The sequence below is a fragment of the Brassica rapa genome, chromosome A05 (genome assembly GCF_000309985.2).
Source record: "Brassica rapa cultivar Chiifu-401-42 chromosome A05, CAAS_Brap_v3.01, whole genome shotgun sequence".
NCBI lineage: Eukaryota > Viridiplantae > Streptophyta > Magnoliopsida > Brassicales > Brassicaceae > Brassica > Brassica rapa.
In genome coordinates this window covers 8273597-8293488 of record NC_024799.2, presented here as the reverse complement: position 1 = coordinate 8293488, position 19892 = coordinate 8273597, and the positions used below count along the sequence as shown (strand labels likewise).

The 19892-nt window shown below is 37.9% G+C and overlaps 2 protein-coding genes and 1 long non-coding RNA gene across 12 annotated transcripts; 2 read left to right on the top strand and 1 right to left on the bottom strand.

Annotated features, from left to right (window-relative positions):
- Positions 1–491: 491 nt before the first annotated feature.
- Positions 492–3225, top strand: LOC103868022. Of its 8 annotated transcripts, none has more exons than XR_004458372.1 (7): positions 492–976; positions 1388–1451; positions 1529–1605; positions 1710–1772; positions 1898–2158; positions 2307–2739; positions 2826–3225. It is a non-coding gene; the product is annotated as an uncharacterized LOC103868022 (long non-coding RNA). The 8 variants fall into 8 exon arrangements; XR_004458369.1 differs by having other exon boundaries at positions 492–1302; XR_001958538.2 differs by having other exon boundaries at positions 492–1302; positions 1710–2158; positions 2307–2383; positions 2584–2739.
- Positions 3226–3762: 537 nt separating this feature from the next.
- Positions 3763–9640, bottom strand: LOC103868020. 2 transcript variants are annotated; one of them, XM_009146112.2, is made up of 7 exons: positions 7274–9640; positions 6045–7196; positions 5059–5624; positions 4631–4957; positions 4454–4534; positions 4251–4366; positions 3763–4178 (listed from the first exon to the last, which is right to left on the bottom strand). In XM_009146112.2, the coding sequence occupies exons 2-6, from the start codon at positions 7165–7167 to the stop codon at positions 4262–4264; spliced, it is 2202 nt and encodes a 733-aa protein (XP_009144360.1). In that variant the 5' UTR covers positions 7168–7196; positions 7274–9640; the 3' UTR covers positions 3763–4178; positions 4251–4261. The 2 variants fall into 2 exon arrangements, with proteins under 2 accessions (XP_009144360.1, XP_033148012.1); XM_033292121.1 differs by having other exon boundaries at positions 6045–9640.
- A 262-nt stretch (positions 9641–9902) lies between these two features.
- On the top strand, positions 9903–13518 carry LOC103868019 (phosphomethylpyrimidine synthase, chloroplastic). 2 transcript variants are annotated; one of them, XR_632794.3, is made up of 7 exons: positions 9903–10139; positions 10277–10583; positions 10775–10902; positions 10978–11804; positions 12024–12708; positions 12817–12895; positions 13066–13518. XR_632794.3 is itself a non-coding variant. In XM_009146111.3 (6 exons), exons 2-5 carry the CDS (start codon positions 10279–10281, stop codon positions 12702–12704), a joined length of 1941 nt encoding a protein of 646 aa, XP_009144359.2. In that variant the 5' UTR covers positions 9903–10139; positions 10277–10278; the 3' UTR covers positions 12705–12708; positions 12817–13033. The 2 variants fall into 2 exon arrangements, 1 of the variants encoding a protein (XP_009144359.2); XM_009146111.3 differs by lacking the exon at positions 13066–13518 and having other exon boundaries at positions 12817–13033.
- The last annotated feature ends 6374 nt before the right edge of the window (positions 13519–19892 follow it).

Genomic DNA, 19892 nt, shown 5'->3' with positions numbered 1-19892 from the left:
AGATTTCAAATTTTGAAAAATAAAAAAATTTAAATTTTTCAAAAGATAAAATGCTATTTTGGTCATTTTAGTTTTTGAGTGCTATTTTTGTGATATAAACTTAGAAAGGTGCTATTTTGGAGATTTACCCTTTAATTAATCCATTTTTTAAAGGTTAGTCTTGGTCATAATCTCGGAACCTTTCGTATGAAGTAGAGACTTTTATGTGTGTGTTAGAAGCTGGAACAAAAAATTCCTCACTTCACAATCTATACATTTACACTTTTTACACACAAAGGTGGCTCCTTATTATTGTCCCTACCTTTGTAGTCAATTAATCCCTTATCAAGACATGTTTAAAAATGTTGGGATTTGTCCAGTAGTTCATTCGGATTTGGTGATAGAAAATAGAAATCAAACAAGATTGAATAATTTAAACCAAAATAGAAAAATCATATTATCAAAATAAAATATTATTTTCGTAGTTTTATGGAAGTCGATAATATTTGAAAATATTCCTAATCAACACAATAATTAAGCTTGGTTCTTTCGAGAGCATGACACCCCAGCTTCTAAAATGGTTGTGGGATTGACATGTCATCAAATGAAAAAAAGCTGAGAAACCAATCTCTTCATTTTGATAATACACGTCATTTCCTTTGAGCCGTGGAGTTTTCAGATTTCATCTCTTCTTTCTCCTCCTCTTCAGATCTTATCTCTTCCTCCTCCTCCTCTCCGAGCTCGTCGGCATCGAGCTCTTCTACCCAAACAAAAGGGGATCCGCGACACTCTTTGAGCTCATCGGTGTCGAGTTCTTCTTCAGACTCTCCGGCCTCGTCGGCGTCGAGTTCTTCTCCAATCGCATCACGAGGATCTAGCTCAAACAGAAGGGGATCCGCGGCGCTCTTTGAGCTCGTCGGCTCGAATTCTTTTTCAGACTCTTCGGCCTCGTCGGCGTCGAGTTCTTCTCCAGCCGCATCACGATTTGGACTTCTAGGTTTCTAGCAGTTCTAAGATATGAGTTCGGTTTGAATCTTATTCCGGCTTAAGAATGTTTTGACAATCCTGATAACCGGTGATATTAGTATGGTACGATTGGATCCGGAGAGAACGATTGTAATCTGATATTAACCGGTTAAGGCCAAAGATTGGTTAAGGCCAAAGAAACTTTGCTATTAGAACATATCAAACAACGATTGTATAATTAGGCAAGAAATTTGTTTAGTGTTTGAGAGTTCTAGGGTTCTAGCAGTTCTACGATCTGTTTAGTGTTTTACTTGTCAAGTTTTAAAGAAGCTCTTTAAGAGAAGAGTTTTGCATCAAGTAATTCTTTTTGTCTAAACTTAGTTGCAACTATCTTTTCTGGCTTCTGTAAACCATATTGATTGTTGTTCTGGACTTCAAACAGATCTACTGGCATGGTTAAAGGAGCTCATCTATCTCCTCTTTCAAAAGGAATTGGACGTCGCAAGGTTTTTATTCCTGATCCTTTCTCCTCCCGTCAAATCTATTTTTCCTTTCGTCGCCTCTAATGGCTTTGTGTGTTCAGGCTGCTTCATCTAGCATTACCTCTGTACTTTATCTCAAGGACGAGATCACAATTGCCACTGCTGGAGCACCAGATAGGTACTTTCACAACGTTGATTAGGTTCATGTAAAGGGTATTGCTACATATAGCTTATAGCAATGTTCTTTACATCCTTTAGTTTTTTTTTCTATATATCTCTCAGTGCCCTGAAATTTTGGGACGTAAGAAAGCTGAAAGCTCCTTTTGCTCAAGCATCTCCACTAAGGTAATCTAAGCTTCATATTTCTGTCGTGTTATTTCTTAATGGTCACTATGTGAATTTGGCATTGCTCAGTTCCAGTAGATACTTGGTGATGTTGTTCCTTGGTGATGTTGTTTCCTTGAGAACAGATAAAGCCATCAAAGAATATCTTGTATGAAACATGTAAGCCTGAGAAATGGTTCAGGTGCAATGACTTTGATGAGAAGAGTATTATTAACTATGAAGATTCTAAATTTGAAAAACCGATGAGAGACAATGAAGGTATAGTAACAGACGTATGTTTAGTTGGTTTACAAGTGGATATCTTCTATCAAGAAAACTCCAAATGGTATATGATTCTCCTTGTGAAGACAATGACTTCAGACGCGGAGAGATTTTGTAGAAATACGGTAAGGTTCTCTTTAACTTTAGAAACCGCAGTCATGTCATTTTCTTAAAAGGTTTCTGTTTAACATCTTTTGGATTCTGTTTTCTTATAGCCATGTAACAAAACTCAGTTTTTGGAAGCTGATATTGTATGAACTTGTGTTTTTGCAGGTTAAAGAGCACTCTGATTGTAGCTTTCTAAGTCTCATATTTGGTTCCCAAGGTGATACTCAGAAATAGCTCGAGAAGTAAGTCACCTACAAATCTCATGGCTACTATTTTCAGCTACAGTTCCATATCTTCCTTGTGTTGACAGCCTTCTGTGTCTCTGAGTCAAGTACTTCTTCATTACTATCCTCTTGATGGACGTCTCACCATAAGTCCTGTAGGTACTTTTGAAAACAATTTATAACTCCGACTAAAATATCTTTAATGGTGTGAACTTCAGGTAAACTAAGGAGTTGTGTTTCTGGAAGCTGAAACAAACTGTAAAATGGATGAGATTGACGACATCACAAAAACAGACCTTGAGACACTAGAGAAACTTGTCTATGATGTTGTAGACACCAAGAATATTCTTGAAGTCCCTCCCGTTACTCCTCAGGTTTACTACTTTTCTTCCTGCTCAAGCAATCTTTTTGTTGTTTAGGATTTTAGGCTGAGATCTAATTTGTTAGGATTTTATAATAGGTGACTAAATGGAGGGTTTGTTCTTCGACTCTGTATGAATCATTGTATGTTCGATGGTATTGGAGCTATGGAGTTCGTTAACTCATGGACTCAAGTTTCCAGAGGCTTACCATTAATAACTCCTTTCTTTGACCCCCCAAAAAAAAACTCTTTTCTCGGATAGAACCGGAGGAGATGTTGCACTTAAATACTTAGATGATGGATTGCCCAAATATGTCTAAGAAAATTAGATCCTCTTTTGTTTTTTCTACGTTATTTCTAATGTCGGATTATGTGTTTTCGTTATGCCAACATACATATTCCCCAAAATACAAAATAACAATAACAATAAAAATCAAAACTAAAATAAAATAAACTTTAGTAGCATGCATAAAACAAAAAAAAATAATACAAAATAATACAAAAGATCACTTGCACAACAAATTAAAAAATATATAAGAAATTTTAAATAAAAAGAATAAAAATTGCTAAAAGTTAAAATACAAAACCAAAATCTATTGATATCTACTAATCACTATTTTCACAAAAAAATATTAATAACATTAAATTTAAATAAATAATTATTATTCGAATGTAACACTTTTTTAAAGATTTTAACATAGACAAAACACCGCGGCGTAGCGCGGGTATTTACCTAGTAAATTTATAAAAATTAGTGAAAAACACTAATCCAACTAGGTTCATTTAACAAATTTTATTTAAATAAGAGGAGTTCATGTGTGTGCGATGTACACCAATCAAGCTGATTATATATAAGGTCTTATTAGATTTGGCTTATTGGATTTTTTTGGGTCGTGCTCATCAAACATATGTGGTTGTTTGTGTGTATTTGGGTAATTATATGACCGTGTGCGTACATTATAAAACTTTGTAATGTAGATAATATTCATTGGATAAAACTGTCTTCAATAGTGTAAAAATGTCATTTGGACAAAAGGAACAAAAAAATTTCATAACTTATTTTATTTTATGATTTCCCAAGAAAAGTGTTTATTGCACGAAATTATCTAAGAATATAGCCGAACAAAACATACATGTATAAGAGCATCTCCTTAGTTGCCGTGCGCTCTAAGGAAGCAAAACACACCCACAAGAAACCTATACATTCTCTCGCTATACCTTTTTTTTAAAACAAAAGTCTGCATTTGATAATGCAACACAAACATAAATCTCCTATCCACAAATATCTTATCATTTCTCCATTTCTTGTACTCATATAGTCAGTCATAAATTAACACCTGCAAAACTGGCCTCTGCAGCTATATTGGTGTTTGATTCTATAAACCAAGTTAAACTGGTGTTCCCTTCATTGACTTTTCCGTGAGAATGCGAATAAAACTTTCTGCATCAAAACTAGAGAATATAGGAAGAGAATCAGAGTTTCTTCGTTGTAGCAGTTAAAACCAAAGTTCAGTCTTCGCTAACCATTTCATCAATTAATTATTATGGCTATTGAGTTCTTCAGCTGATGCATCCGTGGACAGTGATCTGCGGTCTTCTGCAGATTTAGACTCATCATTGATTAATGGTTCTTCAGATCCCTGACAGTTCATGTTTAGTGTTATGTAATAACAAATAATCATATACTTTTTAGTTAAATAAATACAGGGACAAGGATAACTGCACACCTCTTGCTTCTCCTGAACTGTTTCCGTGGCATTCAAGCAAACGGTTTCTACTGTAGTTTCCCCGGTTGGATCAGATTGTTCCTGTGACGGAGAATAAAAATCTTGTGTCAGACAAAGTACATGTGTGTGAATGAATACGGAATGTGTATTTTTTTTCTTTACGGACTGAAAACTTACATTTGATTGATTACTAGATGATTCTGCGGGTGCATCCACATTCGGCAGAAGACCATCTGATGTATGATCAAGATCCTCCGAATGAGTATGACTTAAAGGCAACATGTCTTCTAATACTGATGTTGGAGAAGCAGCAAAATCTTCAGGGTTTCCATGATGATTTACATCAGAAGCTTCAGCTTCTGGTAGTTGTTGCATCACTTCTTGGTCATTTCTAACACTTGGCTCTTCAGATTCTTGATAAGTCCTCTCGGATGGTTCAGGCTCATCAGAGTCATAACTCATCTTTATCTCATCAGCTGAGTTTCCCGGAAGTTTCTTCAAATCCTGAGAAAAAGTTGCAAAGATTATGTTCAGTGTCTTAATATTTGTTTATAAAAGAACATAACCATTTGCATGAATGAAAACAAAAACATGAACTGACTGACCATAGGCTCCAACTTTCCTGATTCTTCAATTTCTGGAGAAGCTAAATACTTTGTTTCATTTACTTCTTGATCAAGTTTTCCCATAGGTAACATTCCACTTTCCTCACCATAAAAACCCATTTCCTTACCAATCTCAGATTCATAACCAAACAAAGATCTCTCTTCATCAGAGGAGGAGTCATTCCCATCAACTGAACTTGGAGGTGATCCGAGTTCAGACACCTCAACTTGAAGATCAGAGTCAACGGAATGTGTTGACACATGATTTCTCTTTATGCTGTAACCAAAGTGCTCCATGTATCTTTGCCTCGCGTTCGCCCTTGAACTAGAACCGCCGCTTCTAGGCACTAAACCTGCTAGAGATTTTCCAACACGATCTTCATTTCGTTTGCAGAAAGTTTCAGAAGCATCTGACTGGTCTGAAACATTGAAATCTTTCTCTCTTTCTCTCGGAGAAAACGTTGTGTTCGAGTCACTATCATCGTTTCTGATCGAATCAGTCTCTATCCGTACCTCCCCTGCCTCCACATCACTTTCTTTCATTAGAGGAAGTTGATCATTGCTACCTAAATCATCAAGAAAAGTCTCTATGAATTAAAGAAGCCTTAGTCCAAAATCATTATCTTCATCTGCATTTACAATAACAAAACTAGTACTCCTTACAGGGTCGGTCCTAAGCAAAGCCGAACGAAACATTTGCTTCTATCCCCAATTTTTTTGAAGAAAATTACATAAACTTAAGCTGCCAAATTTATAAAAATAAATTATTATTTTAAATCTTTACTAAATCGCCTACAGCTCTCAGAGTCTTAGAGTCAGTCTTGACTCCTCATCTGTATTATTATATGTTGAGAAAACCCCCAAACTAAACTCAAGAAAGCAAAAGACATAAAAGCACAAAAATCTATTGACCAAACGAATGCGGCATTTATTTTACTGGTGCACCGAAATTTAAGTCACTTCCAGAATCAAGAAAGAGCATATACCTTGCAGTGGCTTAGGCCTACCATCAAGTGTTTTTCTCCACAATGACTCTAGATTATAATCATTTTGAGACTCTGAAGGGAAGATTCTGTGGTGGAAGCTCTCATGGCGAGAAAAGAAGATGTCTTTAGGGTTAGCATCTGCAAACTCTTGCTGGAAACTATCTCCTGTAAGGTTCGGCTTCTCTTCCTGTGGGTCATAAGGAAGGTCAAATGGGTTTCTTCTCGGTAACATAACGGAAGGTGCAGATCCTGGCATGAGAACTCCATCCGCTTCGTAGTTGTCTCTATCCAAACCATAGTAGTTTCGACCTATGCAGATCCTAGGAACTTCCATATCCATCAGGCTTCTCTCAGCTGCAAGTAGGAACAATCTCCTTGACCGTCTTCTTGTCATCAAGTTCTCTAACCTCTTGTTTCTTTCGATATCGGATGTTCCTAGATCCATTAGGTTCTTCTGGTCATCCTCTGTCCACGCTACTATGACCGTGTTTGTTTCTTTCTCTTCTTCTTCTTCTTCTTCTTCTTCCTCTTCTGATGATGATGATGATGACCATTCTAGTTCAGTTTCACCATCACAAACCCTCTCCAAAGGATCTTGTACAACGACATAGTCTTCGTTGTCGAGGTTAGACTCAACGAAGCTTTCTTCCGGTCCAAGCAACTTCGTGTCTCTCTTGAAACTCTCCAGATCTGGAGTGATAGTCTCCGGTGGTAATTCTCCGTAGAGAGTTGTGAGAATAACTTTCCCTCTCTCGTCCTCGCTAGCTTGAGACGAGTCCCAATCTTTCCCGACCTCTTCCACTTCCCTTCTCGCGTTTCGTCGAACACTTCTTTGGTGCTTTAACTCAGCCTTCTCTGTTCTCCCCTCCCTCGACCCACGATCTCTCCTCTGCTCCTCCTCACCATTCAGATGATTCCGAAGATAGAACGAAGCACAAGCTATGAACGGAGAAGAACAGATGATGAAATAGAAGATCCAAGGAAGGAAAGTGTACAAGAAGATCACAAACGCAGAAACACAAGAAGCAACTGGGTATCTCTTGACGTATCTGCACGTTGTGTTCGTTGAAAATCTGATCACTTTCCAGACGATAACGCAGACATCTTTAGCATCAATACCCATGGCTTCTTCTTCTTCTTCAAGTAAAATCCCTGAAACTCAGAATCATTAATCCAAAATCTTGATGAAGAGAAAGAAAGAAAGAAGAAGAGAGGTCGTCAAGCTTTACCTTTGAAACGATGACCAGTCAAAAAAGGAGGGGGTCTTTTTTGTAGATTTAGAAACTTGCTCTGTTTCTTTTTTTTTTTTTAGTAACTTGGGTTATGGAGGGAATGTTTATGTACGGATCGGATCGGATCGGATCGTGCGGGGAAGACACAAAGCTGTGGTAATGAACGACTGAGTTAGTTGTATGCATGTTTTTCAAAGATTCTTTTGTCTTCTTTATTACACGTTTTGAAGTTTAGTTATTTACTTTAATTTTCAGGTTAACCCTTGTTTTTCTCCGTTTTTGTATTTATTGCCCGGTTTTTTTTAATGTGGCTCTTAGATGTGTAATTTAAGTTCACCGACCCATGACAAATTCTAGCATGAATAATTCGATCATAATACATCATTTCTTTGTGAATACAGTTGGATGGATATAGATTACGATACTATTATTTTTTCTTCATCTAAATATACAAATATAAACGAGTCAATGGTTGTTACTTGTAAGATTATCTTTCTCTTCAAGAATAAAATTCTTCTGTTAGTAGTTTCGCAGGTAATTTTCGTAATTCAATTTCTGATAAGTTAACAACGTTTATATTAGGAAATATTTGGAATTCTGGATTCTCTGTATCACTGTATGGATAATCTCGTGGAAGATTAGATGTGTTCGGGTGTTGATAGAATAGTGGTTGAATTTAGTCTATGATTATGAAGAGTATTCATCCGTAGAAAACTTCTTTACATGATGAGACGGATAAAGAAAGTTATGTGAGAAAATGACAACTGTTGATGGTAATCGGGTAACAACGGAATTTATAACAAACCCATGCTGAAAAACGAATAAGAAGAGCTTTTTTTTTATCACCAACACATACAGATTCATATCGAATAAGAAGAGTCAATTAGCTAAATATACATGCCCTAAATACTCTAAATTCGTTTTTTTACAAAAAAAAAAAATACTCTAAATTCGTTATCCACTAAATATCCATTTAGAATTTTGGTAAATCATCTTTCTCATCATGATTTTTAATGGATATCAAATGGTAGTATAGAATTTGCATTAATTTTCAACAGAATTTAGCAATGTTTTGTAAACTGAATCTGAAACCAGAATTTTTCAGACCATGAAGTAATATGGTTTGCTTGGATTTAATCGGGTTCAACCAAATTCAATTGAGTTTAATCACAGAATAAAAAGATAGCTAAATCTAAATGTTTTATCAGTTATCTTTGATAAATTTACAATCATAATTAAATTTAGTTATCAAAGTTTTTAATAATGATAAAATAAAATTTAAGTACGGTTCAAGTGAAAATAAATATAAAATTAGTATTTGATTTCAAATATAAAATTAATAGTTGGACTTTAAATATTTATAAATTGTGAGTTAAGATTTATTTGTATAATTTAAAAGACAAAAACAATTACCAAAATTGATATTTGACAATAAATTTCAAATATTTGTATTCTTTTAACTTGGATATGTTTCTGATTCATAGTTTAAATCGATCTAAACATTGATTCCATGCAGATTTTAAAACACTGAAATTTAGTGATAGTGCTCCATCAAAAATCCTTTGAAAATAACCATTAATCTAATACTTTATAGTTATTGGATAACTGAAATTCTTACGAATTTTGTAAATTTTACTTTGCATTTCCAACTATGGTAAAACAAAAAGATTAATGCCTTATTCAAGTATTTCATATAAAAAAATAGTTATCGAAAAGGGATTAAAAATATTTATACAACTCTCCATATAAAACAATATTTATAAACAGTATATAATGATGCGTTGAATGTTGGAAACATATAATATAAAATTAATTTTATCGAAAAGGGACTAAAAATTATTATAAGATTTGATATTCATAAAAATGATTTAATATTATATTATACTCCTTCCGATTCATATTAAATGTCGTTGTAGAATATTTTTTCGTTACAAAATAAATGTTGTTTTCGATTTTTATTGTAAAATTTATTATTTTTATTTAACAATTTATTTTTCTATCGGTTGAAATATGATTAGGTGACATAAATGTATAAGTAATTATGTTTTTATATAATAAATATACAAAATTAATTTTTTCCTTAATTTGTGTGCACAAACCCGAAACGACAGTTAAATTGAAACAAAATGAGTATTAAGATAACTCAACATTTATTTCAAACGAAATATTCTCTTTTTCTTTCAAAAAATATATTATTTCATACTTTCACACATATTGAAAGGTATATTAAATTTTGAGTATAAATATATTATTTTATGTAATTATATATTTTCATAGATTAAAAATATATTAAAATCTGATTCCAAATATATTATTTTATGTGATTATATATTTTCCACAGTTTTAAAACTAAAATAAATTATTGAAAGAAGAAGTCAACAGAAATATGTATTTTGAAATATAAAAATGTAAAAAATAAATATTTAAAATAATATTTCTCATAACATTTATCTTGTATAAATGAGTGAGTTTTAAACAAAACTCACTTTTTAAACAATGAAAATTACAAAATTTACCTAGGGAACCAACGGATGTTATTCAACGAAGAAAATAAAATAAAACCAATTAAGGGCCTTGTATTAATAACAAGTCTCCTCCTCCTTACGATTCTTATCAGAAAGGACGCTGACAAAAAAATATCTGGGAAACAGGCGACACGTAAGCAAACTTATTGGATGCATTTGGATTCAGGAGTGACAAAATATCTATCACACCAATAGTATCCTTTCTACTCCTTTTAAAAGGACCACAACCATTTCTCTTTCTTTTTTTGTTATCAGAGTGTAGTGTGTGGTTCCAGTGAGATTGAGTTCCAACGAGTTTCATCCTCTTCATTCATCAGATCCACAGCTCCATCTTCCAGGTTCATGTCCTCTTTTTTTCCTTCTTTGATCCACTCTTGATATGGTGCACAAAAGTCCATCAGTTGTTTATGTTTTGATGCATGTATTCTTAGAACTTGGTGTGTCTCATCCATAACCACTTTAATATATCTTGCAGACATGTCTTCCGTACACAGTAGTACTTTGATGTCTGTCGTATGCAACAACAACAACAAGAACCACTCCGCCTGGCCCAAACTTCCAAACTCTTCCTTACTACCTGGCTTCGATGTGGTTGTCCAAGCTGCTGCCGTTCGGTTCAAGAAAGACACAACAACCACAAGAGCCACGTTGACGTTTGATCCACCAACCACTAACTCAGAGAGAGCCAAGCAGAGAAAACACACCATCGACCCTTCTTCTCCTGACTTTCAGCCAATCCCATCGTTTGAGGAATGCTTCCCTAAGAGCACTAAAGAACACATGTAAGTATACACTCAATTCTCAGACTTTAAGGACCTATTTATGAAAACAATTAATAATTTTTTTTTATAAATTTGGGGACGTATGTTTATGTAATTTTTTACGAAAATTTAGGGAAATATAGGCTAATGTTTTATTTGGCTTTGTCCAGGACTTCAGTTGAAATCATTGGTTTGGTTTTTGATTGTTTCAGTGAGGTTGTTCATGAGGAATCTGGTCATGTTCTCAAAGTTCCTTTTAGACGTGTGCATCTGTCCGGTGGTGAGCCAGCTTTTGATAACTACGACACTAGTGGTCCTCAAAATGTTAACCCACACGCTGGTATGTTCCTTCAAGCTTGTGTTTATTCACTTTCTACGTGACTATTACAATAACAAATGAAACTTTTGAAAACAGGACTTGCTAAGCTAAGGAAGGAGTGGATTGATCGTCGCGAGAAGCTAGGAACACCAAGGTTCACCCAAATGTACTACGCAAAGCAAGGAATCATAACCGAGGAGATGCTCTACTGCGCTACAAGGGAGAAGCTCGACCCTGAGTTTGTGAGATCAGAAGTTGCACGTGGGAGAGCCATTATCCCTTCCAACAAGAAGCATTTGGAGCTTGAACCGATGATTGTCGGTAGAAAGTTCTTGGTCAAGGTCAATGCCAATATCGGAAACTCAGCCGTTGCGAGCTCCATAGAAGAAGAAGTCTACAAGGTTCAGTGGGCAACCATGTGGGGAGCTGACACGATCATGGACCTCTCAACTGGTCGTCACATCCACGAGACACGCGAGTGGATCCTAAGGAACTCAGCTGTTCCTGTCGGCACCGTCCCCATTTACCAGGCCCTTGAGAAAGTGGATGGTATTGCCGAGAATCTTACCTGGGAAGTGTTCAGAGAGACTCTCATTGAACAAGCCGAGCAAGGTGTGGACTACTTCACTATCCACGCTGGTGTTCTGCTGCGTTACATTCCTTTAACGGCTAAGCGTATGACTGGCATCGTTTCTCGTGGAGGATCCATCCATGCTAAGTGGTGCTTGGCTTACCACAAGGAGAACTTTGCCTATGAGCACTGGGATGATATTCTAGACATCTGTAACCAGTATGATGTGGCTCTTTCGATAGGTGATGGTCTTAGACCTGGATCCATCTATGATGCTAATGACACTGCTCAGTTTGCTGAGCTTCTTACTCAAGGTGAACTAACTCGCCGAGCATGGGAGAAAGATGTGCAGGTACACCTTAATATAATTCACTAATCTTCATTTTAGTTGCATACATCCTGGGCCGGATCTTGGTACAGCCTAGTGAAACATTGGCTTTGGCCTCCAAAATTTTTAAAGATTTTTTATATAGAGATAGACCCTTAAATTATGGAATTTTTTTGTTTTGTTTATAGACCCCGAAATCTTAGAACCGGCTCTATACTAGTTGAATTTTTTTTATATTTCAAGGTGATGAATGAAGGGCCAGGGCATGTGCCAATGAACAAGATTCCAGAGAATATGCAGAAGCAGCTTGAATGGTGTAACGAGGCACCATTCTACACACTTGGTCCATTGACTACTGATATAGCTCCTGGATATGATCACATCACCTCTGCCATTGGAGCTGCCAATATTGGAGCCTTGGGCACAGCTCTTCTTTGCTATGTAACACCTAAAGAGCATCTCGGGTTACCAAACAGAGACGATGTGAAGGCTGGGGTTATAGCTTACAAGATAGCCGCACATGCAGCTGATCTAGCCAAGCAGCATCCACATGCACAGGCGTGGGACGATGCGCTGAGCAAGGCGCGGTTTGAGTTTAGGTGGATGGATCAGTTTGCTCTGTCCTTGGACCCTATGACCGCTATGTCCTTCCATGATGAGACACTTCCGGCTGATGGAGCCAAGGTTGCACACTTCTGCTCCATGTGTGGACCAAAATTCTGCTCCATGAAGATAACTGAAGACATCAGGAAGTATGCAGAGGAGAATGGTTATGGCACTGCTGAGGAAGCTCTCAGAAAAGGGATGGAGGCTATGAGTCAAGAGTTCAATGTTGCAAAGAAAACCATCAGCGGAGAGCAGCACGGTGAAGTTGGTGGTGAAATCTACTTGCCAGAGAGCTATGTCAAGGCTAATCAGAAGTAAAAAGGTCAGTTTTCCCAGTGGTCGTCGCTTTACAAACATGTTAGTTACTCTTATATGGTCAAAAATGTGTTCTCTGCCTGTTGTCATCTTTCTTTTGCTTATGGTTCCTCAGGGAAAGGGTGGAAACAAGACCTCGCTTACGCAAGTCTTGGTGCCTGTTAGACTATACCTGAATAAGGCACAAAATGTTGGTAAGCTTTAGTAGTCTCTCTGTCTGTTAAACTTTAGAACTATCTATGGTTTATGTTTCTGTTTGTTCCTTTGAGTCAGAGTCAGTAATAAAAATAAAATAAAAACTGAGTTGATGTTTTAAATACTTTTATATGTGATTTGGATGGTGAATTGACATGAAAAGCACCAGGGGTGCTTGAACCAGGCTAGCCTGCTAAAACGCGGGGTAGCCTGGCAACAGGCTGAGAAAGTCCCTTTGAACCTGAACAGGGTAATGCCTGCGCAGGGAGTGTGCAGTTTTCTTTTTTCTTTTCTATAGGAGAAGAAGCTTCTGCTGTTGCCGATCTTCTGAGTCTTGGTCCACGGTTTCCCCACAGTTTGATTCTCACGAGCTAAGAGTTTCAGCTTAATTGACTTATATCCATAAAAAAGAAATTCTGAAGCAACTGATACACTAAGTCACTAACACTAAAAAGAATGGTTCAATCAAAATATCATTCAGATTGGTAAAAAGCTTTTGCACCTTTGGGAAATAAGCCAAAATCATTCTGGTCTGTGAAATTGTTTTCCAACTCCACAAGACAAACCATATGGCTCCTCTTTATGATCATCATGTTTGCTAAATTCATTCAGTTTCTTACTAGTTCCTTGAGGCTTTGTCCTCACAGATTCATTCAGTTTCTTGCTCGATCAGAACAAGCAGATGTCGGGCAGCAATGTTCTTAATGTCCTCACTTTCATGAACATGAATCCACTTCCTCTGCTCCTTCGTAACATAAATTTGAAAAAGGGTGTTCCGTATCAATAAGTAAAAAATTTATGTTACATTGCAGCAGAAAATTAGTAAAACGAACATACAAAATGCCACAAGAAACTTTTGGCGTCATGAGGAGTAGGTTACCTTTTCTATTATTTTTCATTTTGCTTTTCTAGGAGATCGCCAAAGCCTCACCTACCAGCTGCTGTATATGACTGTCTTTGGTTTTACATATGGATATGTTTCTGTAAAGAAGTAAATGAACCATTGGATATGTCAATATGTCATATGAACATTTTCTATCTACTCTATCACTGTATCTGCAATATTTTGAGGTAATGAATATTTTCATTACTTTCACTATCTCATGGATTCAATGTGAAGAATGCCCAAACTAGCATGCAGTACTCGTGTGCGGATGTCTTATATTCTTCATGTAGACTATATACCAGGACCGTCTCAAATTAATTTTAGACCATGTTTAAAAAATTATTAATTGTATATTTGACAATTTTATCAAGTAATTTTAAATATTAATAACTTCGTTTGTTTTTTTTTTTAATTATAAGTTCAAAATTTGGCATTATATCTAAAATTTTAAAGTTTCTAACCATAACTGACTATGTAATTTAATAATTCTTAATTTTTTTTATTTTTCTATTTGAGATCTTGTTTGACTGCTCCACTTGCACGTGCTGCTAGCCATGCTATATACCACCATAAGGTTTCTGACTAATATCCTTGATAAAAAGGTATTCTCAATATAGAACATGACTGAAAGATATAATTTGGAGGCTTGTGAGCCTTTTCTTGCAACATAAGTGTGATTTGTAACTAATCGGATTACTTTTTTTTGATCAAATTAAACTTATATTGAAACACAGTTACTCATCCCCAAGAGGGTTTGATCGTAGGTAGTACAAGGCTGATTTAGCTAATGAATCAGCATGAGCATTTGCTAAACGCGGAATAAACTTAAAAGAGATAGAGGTGAAAGACTGAGCCAAGAGATGGATGTCATGTAGGATGCCTTTCAAAGCCACATCTTGTCCTTGTGAGTTCAGAAGCAGGATAAGAGCTTTTGAGTCAGAGTAAACATCGAGACTGCTGACATGTGACGAGACTGCAGCGTTAACCACAGCTTTTACCGCAAATGCCTCAGCTACAAGGGCCGAGGTGACAAAGCGCCGGTGAGATGAAGAAGACTCCGCACAGGTTCCTTCAGCGTCTCGGAGTTGCCATCCGAGGCTGCAGTTGCCTGTTGAAGAATCCCAAGCTGCATCTGAGAATGAAGACCAAGTATAAGAATTCACAGCTTGTGTAATGTTAGATGAAACCACATAATGTGGTACATGAGGCTTTGCGACCATCGTCTGAGCAGCTCTTCAAGCTCTTGCATCTTGAATAGTTTTAAGAACATAGTCTTTCTCAGTAAAAAATCTGTTTTCAAAAAGGAGTTTGTTCCTATTGGTCCACACAATCCATAGGATCCAGGGATATAGTGGCGTGCTTCCAAGGCCGAGAGGGGGAAGAGATATCATCTTCCGGCACCGATCAAGTAGTTCTGAGACAGATGAGATTCCTTGTGGGTTCGGCTTATTGATGCACGGGAGTAGATCCCACACCTGGCCAGCAAAAGGACAGTGTAATAACACATGAAGTTCCGTTTCAAACTCGCCACATCGTTTGCAAGTAGAGACAGCATCAATTCCTTTGTGTACCAAGACTGAACCCACAGGGAGCGCTTTGTTGTTGGACTTCCAAAGGAAATGTTTAATCTTTGGTGATGCTTCTATCTGCCAAATACACTTGTTCCAATTGAAGGCTAGGTCAGATTGATCTCCGTTGAAGAGTTTGGCAATGGCATAGCCCGATTTCGTGGAGTACACGCCCGAGGCATTGGGAAGCCATACTCGCTCATCTTGCATTCCAAGGGTACTGGGAATCAGTCTCCGGATTGTCTCCTCATATTGGGGGAGATTACTTCTAATAAGATCAAGGTCCCAGTCTGTAGACGATGGTTGTTAATCTTTTACCAACCGCTTGTGTTACACAACGATCACAATGTGTTACACACGAGTTCGAGAGAAAGAATAAGATAGACGTTTCAGGCTTATAAACTTTTCTGAAAATACTTTTGTATTATTGAGATTCGGTAATATGTTTACAACAGATGATTGATCTTTATATAGAGATCGAATCAGTACAAGTATAAGAGACACAACTCTTTATACTAAAGGACACAACATGAAGAGTTACAACTCTTTGTGTAATAACATAAATAACTAACTTATGTAAATGTATCAAGGAGAGATTAGATTATAGTTTAACACTCCTCCTTAATCATATCTCGACTTGACTCCAAGCTGCTTCCTTAGATCTTCAAATCTTGAACCGCCCAATGCCTTTGTGAGAATGTCTGCGAGTTGATCATCCCCTTTGCAATACTTCAGTTCAATGATTCCCTTTTGCTCAGCTTCCCTCACGAAATGGTACTTGATCTCTATGTGCTTCGTCCTTCTGTGTTGCACCGGATTCTTCCCAATTGCTATTGCTGATTTGTTGTCACATAAAATCGGAATGCCTCCTTCAAACTTCTGACCAAAGTCTTCAAATAGTCTTTGTAACCACACTGCTTGATTTGCTGCTGCACACACGGCTATGTACTCTGCCTCAGCCGTTGATTGCGCCACTGTTTGTTGCTTGCTTGACTGCCAACAAAACATGGTTGATCCAAGAGTAAACACATAACCTGAAGTGCTTTTCTTGTCTTCCTTAGAACCACCCCAATCGCTGTCCGTGTAGCCTAGAAGTCTTGGTTCCTTCACGCTTGTGAAGTACACTCCAAAGTTTGATGTTCCTTTGACATATCTTAACACCCTCTTGGCTTCTTGGTAGTGCTTCATGCGAGGTGATGACATGTATCTTGAGAGATAGGCGCTTGCATACATCACATCAGGTCTTGATGCACACAAGTACAAAAGCCCTCCAATGATGCTTCTATACTTAGTCGGATCTCCATACTCCTTGTCATCCTCAACTCCTTTTCCTTGTGGTGTAAGTGGGTTGCTTACACTCTTGCTGTCTCGCATCCCAAACTTGTCTACAAGTTTGTTTGCATACTTTTCTTGTGAAAGAAATATGCCTCCATTGTCTTGAATTACTTCCATTCCAAGAAAGTAGTTCAACAATCCAAGATCCACCATCTCGAATTCTTTCTTCATGTTCTCCTTGAATGTGTTGATGCTCTGAATGTTGCTTCCTGTGATGATTATATCATCCACATATAGACTCACGATCAACACATCTCCTCCTTGCTTCATGATGTATAAAGCCGCATCATTCATACTTCTTTTAAAACCATTTTGAAGAAAGTATGAATCTATCCTTCCATACCATGCCCTTGGGGCTTGCTTTAAACCATATAAAGCTTTGTGTAGCCTTAACACCTTGTGTTCCTTCCCGTGTGTCACATACCCAGGCGGTTGTGTGACATACACTTCTTCCTTGAGGTCGCCATTGAAAAAAGCTGACTTCACATCCATCTGATACAATTGCCACTTCATCTGAGCTGCATAGGCAAGTATGGCTCGTATTGTATCATGTCTTGAGACAGGGGCAAACGTCTCAAGGTAGTCAACACCATACTCTTGAGAGAACCCTCTTGCAACTAGCCGCGCCTTGTGCTTGATGTGATTGCCGTTTGCATCGGTCTTGATCTTGTAGATCCACTTCACACTTATCACATTCTTCTTCTTTGGCTTGTCCACTAGTTCCCACGTCTTGTTCTTCTCAATCATGGCTATCTCCTCATTCATTGCTTCTCTCCATTCCTTGGTACCACACGCTTCATCATAAGTGTATGGTTCTTCATTTGCATGAAGACAAGCTTCTATAGCTTGAGCCGCTTCATCAAGCTCTACTCTCGGTGCCCTTTCCATGATATCAACCATGGACTTGAACTTCCTTGGTGCCTCAGAAGTTTCTTCATCTCCACTACTAGTATCATGATCATCATTTTGAAAAGGAATAGGACTGAAAGTACCTCCAAATTGTTCCTCAGGACTGGATGCACCTTCGGTTTGTTCCTCAGGACTGGATGCACCTTCGGTTTGATCCTCAGGCGAGTGAGAGTCTTCCATAGACAACTCCAATGTCTTCCTCACTTCTTCTTGCCTTTTCCAATCCCACTTCTTTCCTTCTTCAAACTCGACATCTCTTGATACTTCAATCTTCTCATTCTCCAAAATGAGAACTCTATAGCCTTTGGATTGGTTGCTATATCCAACAAAGACTCCACGCTTTGCCTTGACGTCTAGCTTCCTCCTCTTTTGATTTGGGATATGTATGTAGCATATGCTACCAAACATTCTCATGTGTGACACATCTGGCTTGTGTCCACACCACTTCTCTATAGGAGTGACATCTTCTTCTATTGCCTTTGATGGCAGACGGTTTTGAAGATATGAGGCAGTGTATACCGCTTCTGCCCATAACTTGAGCGGTAAGTCTTGTTCTGCCAACATAGATCTAGCCATCTCCACCAAGGTCCTATTCATGCGCTCCGCTGCACCATTTTGTTGTGGTGAATAAGGCAAGGTGACTTGCTTATTGATTCCTTCTTCTTCACAGAACCGGTTGAATTCTCGTGAAGTGAACTCACCACCTCCATCTGATCTCAGTGTCTTGATGGTACAATCCGACTGCTTCTCCACCATTGCTTTGAACTTCTTGAACAGTGAGAATGTCTCTGACTTTTGCTTCATGAAGTATACCCAACACATGTGAGTATGATCATCCAAGAATAGCAAAAAGTATCGGCTTCCATCAACAGACTGGTGCTGCATCGGCCCACATACATCCGTATGTACAATCTCAAGCTTCTCTCTTGTCTTAGTTTGAGATTCCTTTGGGAAGCTTTTGCGTGATTGCTTTCCAAGTCTACACGCCTCACATGCTTCCTTCTTGACTTTAAACTTTGGTAATCCCTTTACCAAGTCTTTGTCTTGCATTTGTTGCAACCTTTTGTCGCCTACATGACCAAGTCTCTTGTGCCATGTCTCCATCTTTCCTTGCTCACTAGCGCTCAAGGCCTCTTCTACCTGAGCCGAACTCATCCTGATTCGATAGCTTTTGTGAGTCATTGGGATATCCATTATCCTCCTTCCTTTTGCATCATCTATGATGCATCTCTTCTCTTGGAAACTCACCCGGTATCCGCTTGAAACAATTTGTGGAACACTCAACAAATTTTTTGCCAAACCCGGAACCAAGAATACATTTCTGATGGTCTTCTTGCCACCTTTGGTCATGACGGTAATATCTCCTTTACCGGCTGTCATGACTGTGCTTCCATTTCCAATCTTTATTGGAACCTTGATACTCCTATTAAGCTTTGAGAAGTAACTCTCCTCCTTTGTCATATGATTAGTTGCTCCACTGTCTACTAACCAGACATCTTCCATCACTGTTGTTGCTGCTTCGCTCGCACTGAACAACATGTGATCTTCATTTGAATCTTCTTCGAGACTCACATGTGCCTTCTCCTTCTTCTTTGAGTAGCACTGATTTGCAAAGTGGCCTAACTTGCCACAATTGTAACACTCCTTGTTACTTCTGTGATCCTTCTTTGGATCTTCCTTCTTCTGTTTCCTCCAACACTCGCTCTCATTGTGGTTGTTTCTCTTGCAGAAACCGCACCACTTCTTGCCTCCTTGGCGCTTTGAGTTGTCTTGTGTAACACCAGAATTTTTGTGTTTAACACGAGCATCGAATGCTCCTTCACTGGTGCTTTCTTCTCTTGCAGCCAGCCTTGCTTCATGAGCCTTCAAGATCCCGATCAACTCTGTCATCTTTGTTGAAGTCAAATCGCTTGTTTGCTCCAACACACTGACTATGCTATCGAACTTGGCTGGGAGAGAGATGAGTATCTTCTGTATGAGTTGAACATCTGACTTCTGTTCACCATGATAAGTTAATTGATTTGCCAATTCAACTATCTTATCTGTGAAGACCTTAATGTCTTCATTCTCATACATCTTCAGATTCTCATACTCCCTTCGCAATGTTTGAAGTTTAATCAAACGAACTTGAGGAGAGCCTTCATACTCCTCCTTCAATGCATCCCACGCCTCTTTGGATGTTGATGCTGCTGCAATCCGTGAGAATATATGATCCGATACAGCAGTTTGCAAGATTTGCAAAGCCAATGTATCGTTCATCATCGCTTCTTCTCTAAGCGATCTTGCCCTTGCTGTTTC

Excerpts from the sequence above, each read along its gene's own strand:
- LOC103868019 (XM_009146111.3), top strand. The coding sequence starts at position 10,279 with ATGTCTTCCGTACACAGTAGTACTTTGATGTCTGTCGTATGCAACAAC. Across the intron at positions 10,584-10,774 it reads AAGAGCACTAAAGAACACAT|TGAGGTTGTTCATGAGGAAT; the intron begins GTAAGTATACAC and ends TGATTGTTTCAG. Across the intron at positions 11,805-12,023 it reads CATGGGAGAAAGATGTGCAG|GTGATGAATGAAGGGCCAGG; the intron begins GTACACCTTAAT and ends TTATATTTCAAG.
- LOC103868020 (XM_033292121.1), bottom strand. The coding sequence starts at position 7,167 with ATGGGTATTGATGCTAAAGATGTCTGCGTTATCGTCTGGAAAGTGATC. Across the intron at positions 5,625-6,044 it reads TAGGCCTAAGCCACTGCAAG|GTAGCAATGATCAACTTCCT; the intron begins GTATATGCTCTT and ends TTGATGATTTAG. Across the intron at positions 4,535-4,630 it reads CATCTAGTAATCAATCAAAT|GAACAATCTGATCCAACCGG; the intron begins GTAAGTTTTCAG and ends TCTCCGTCACAG.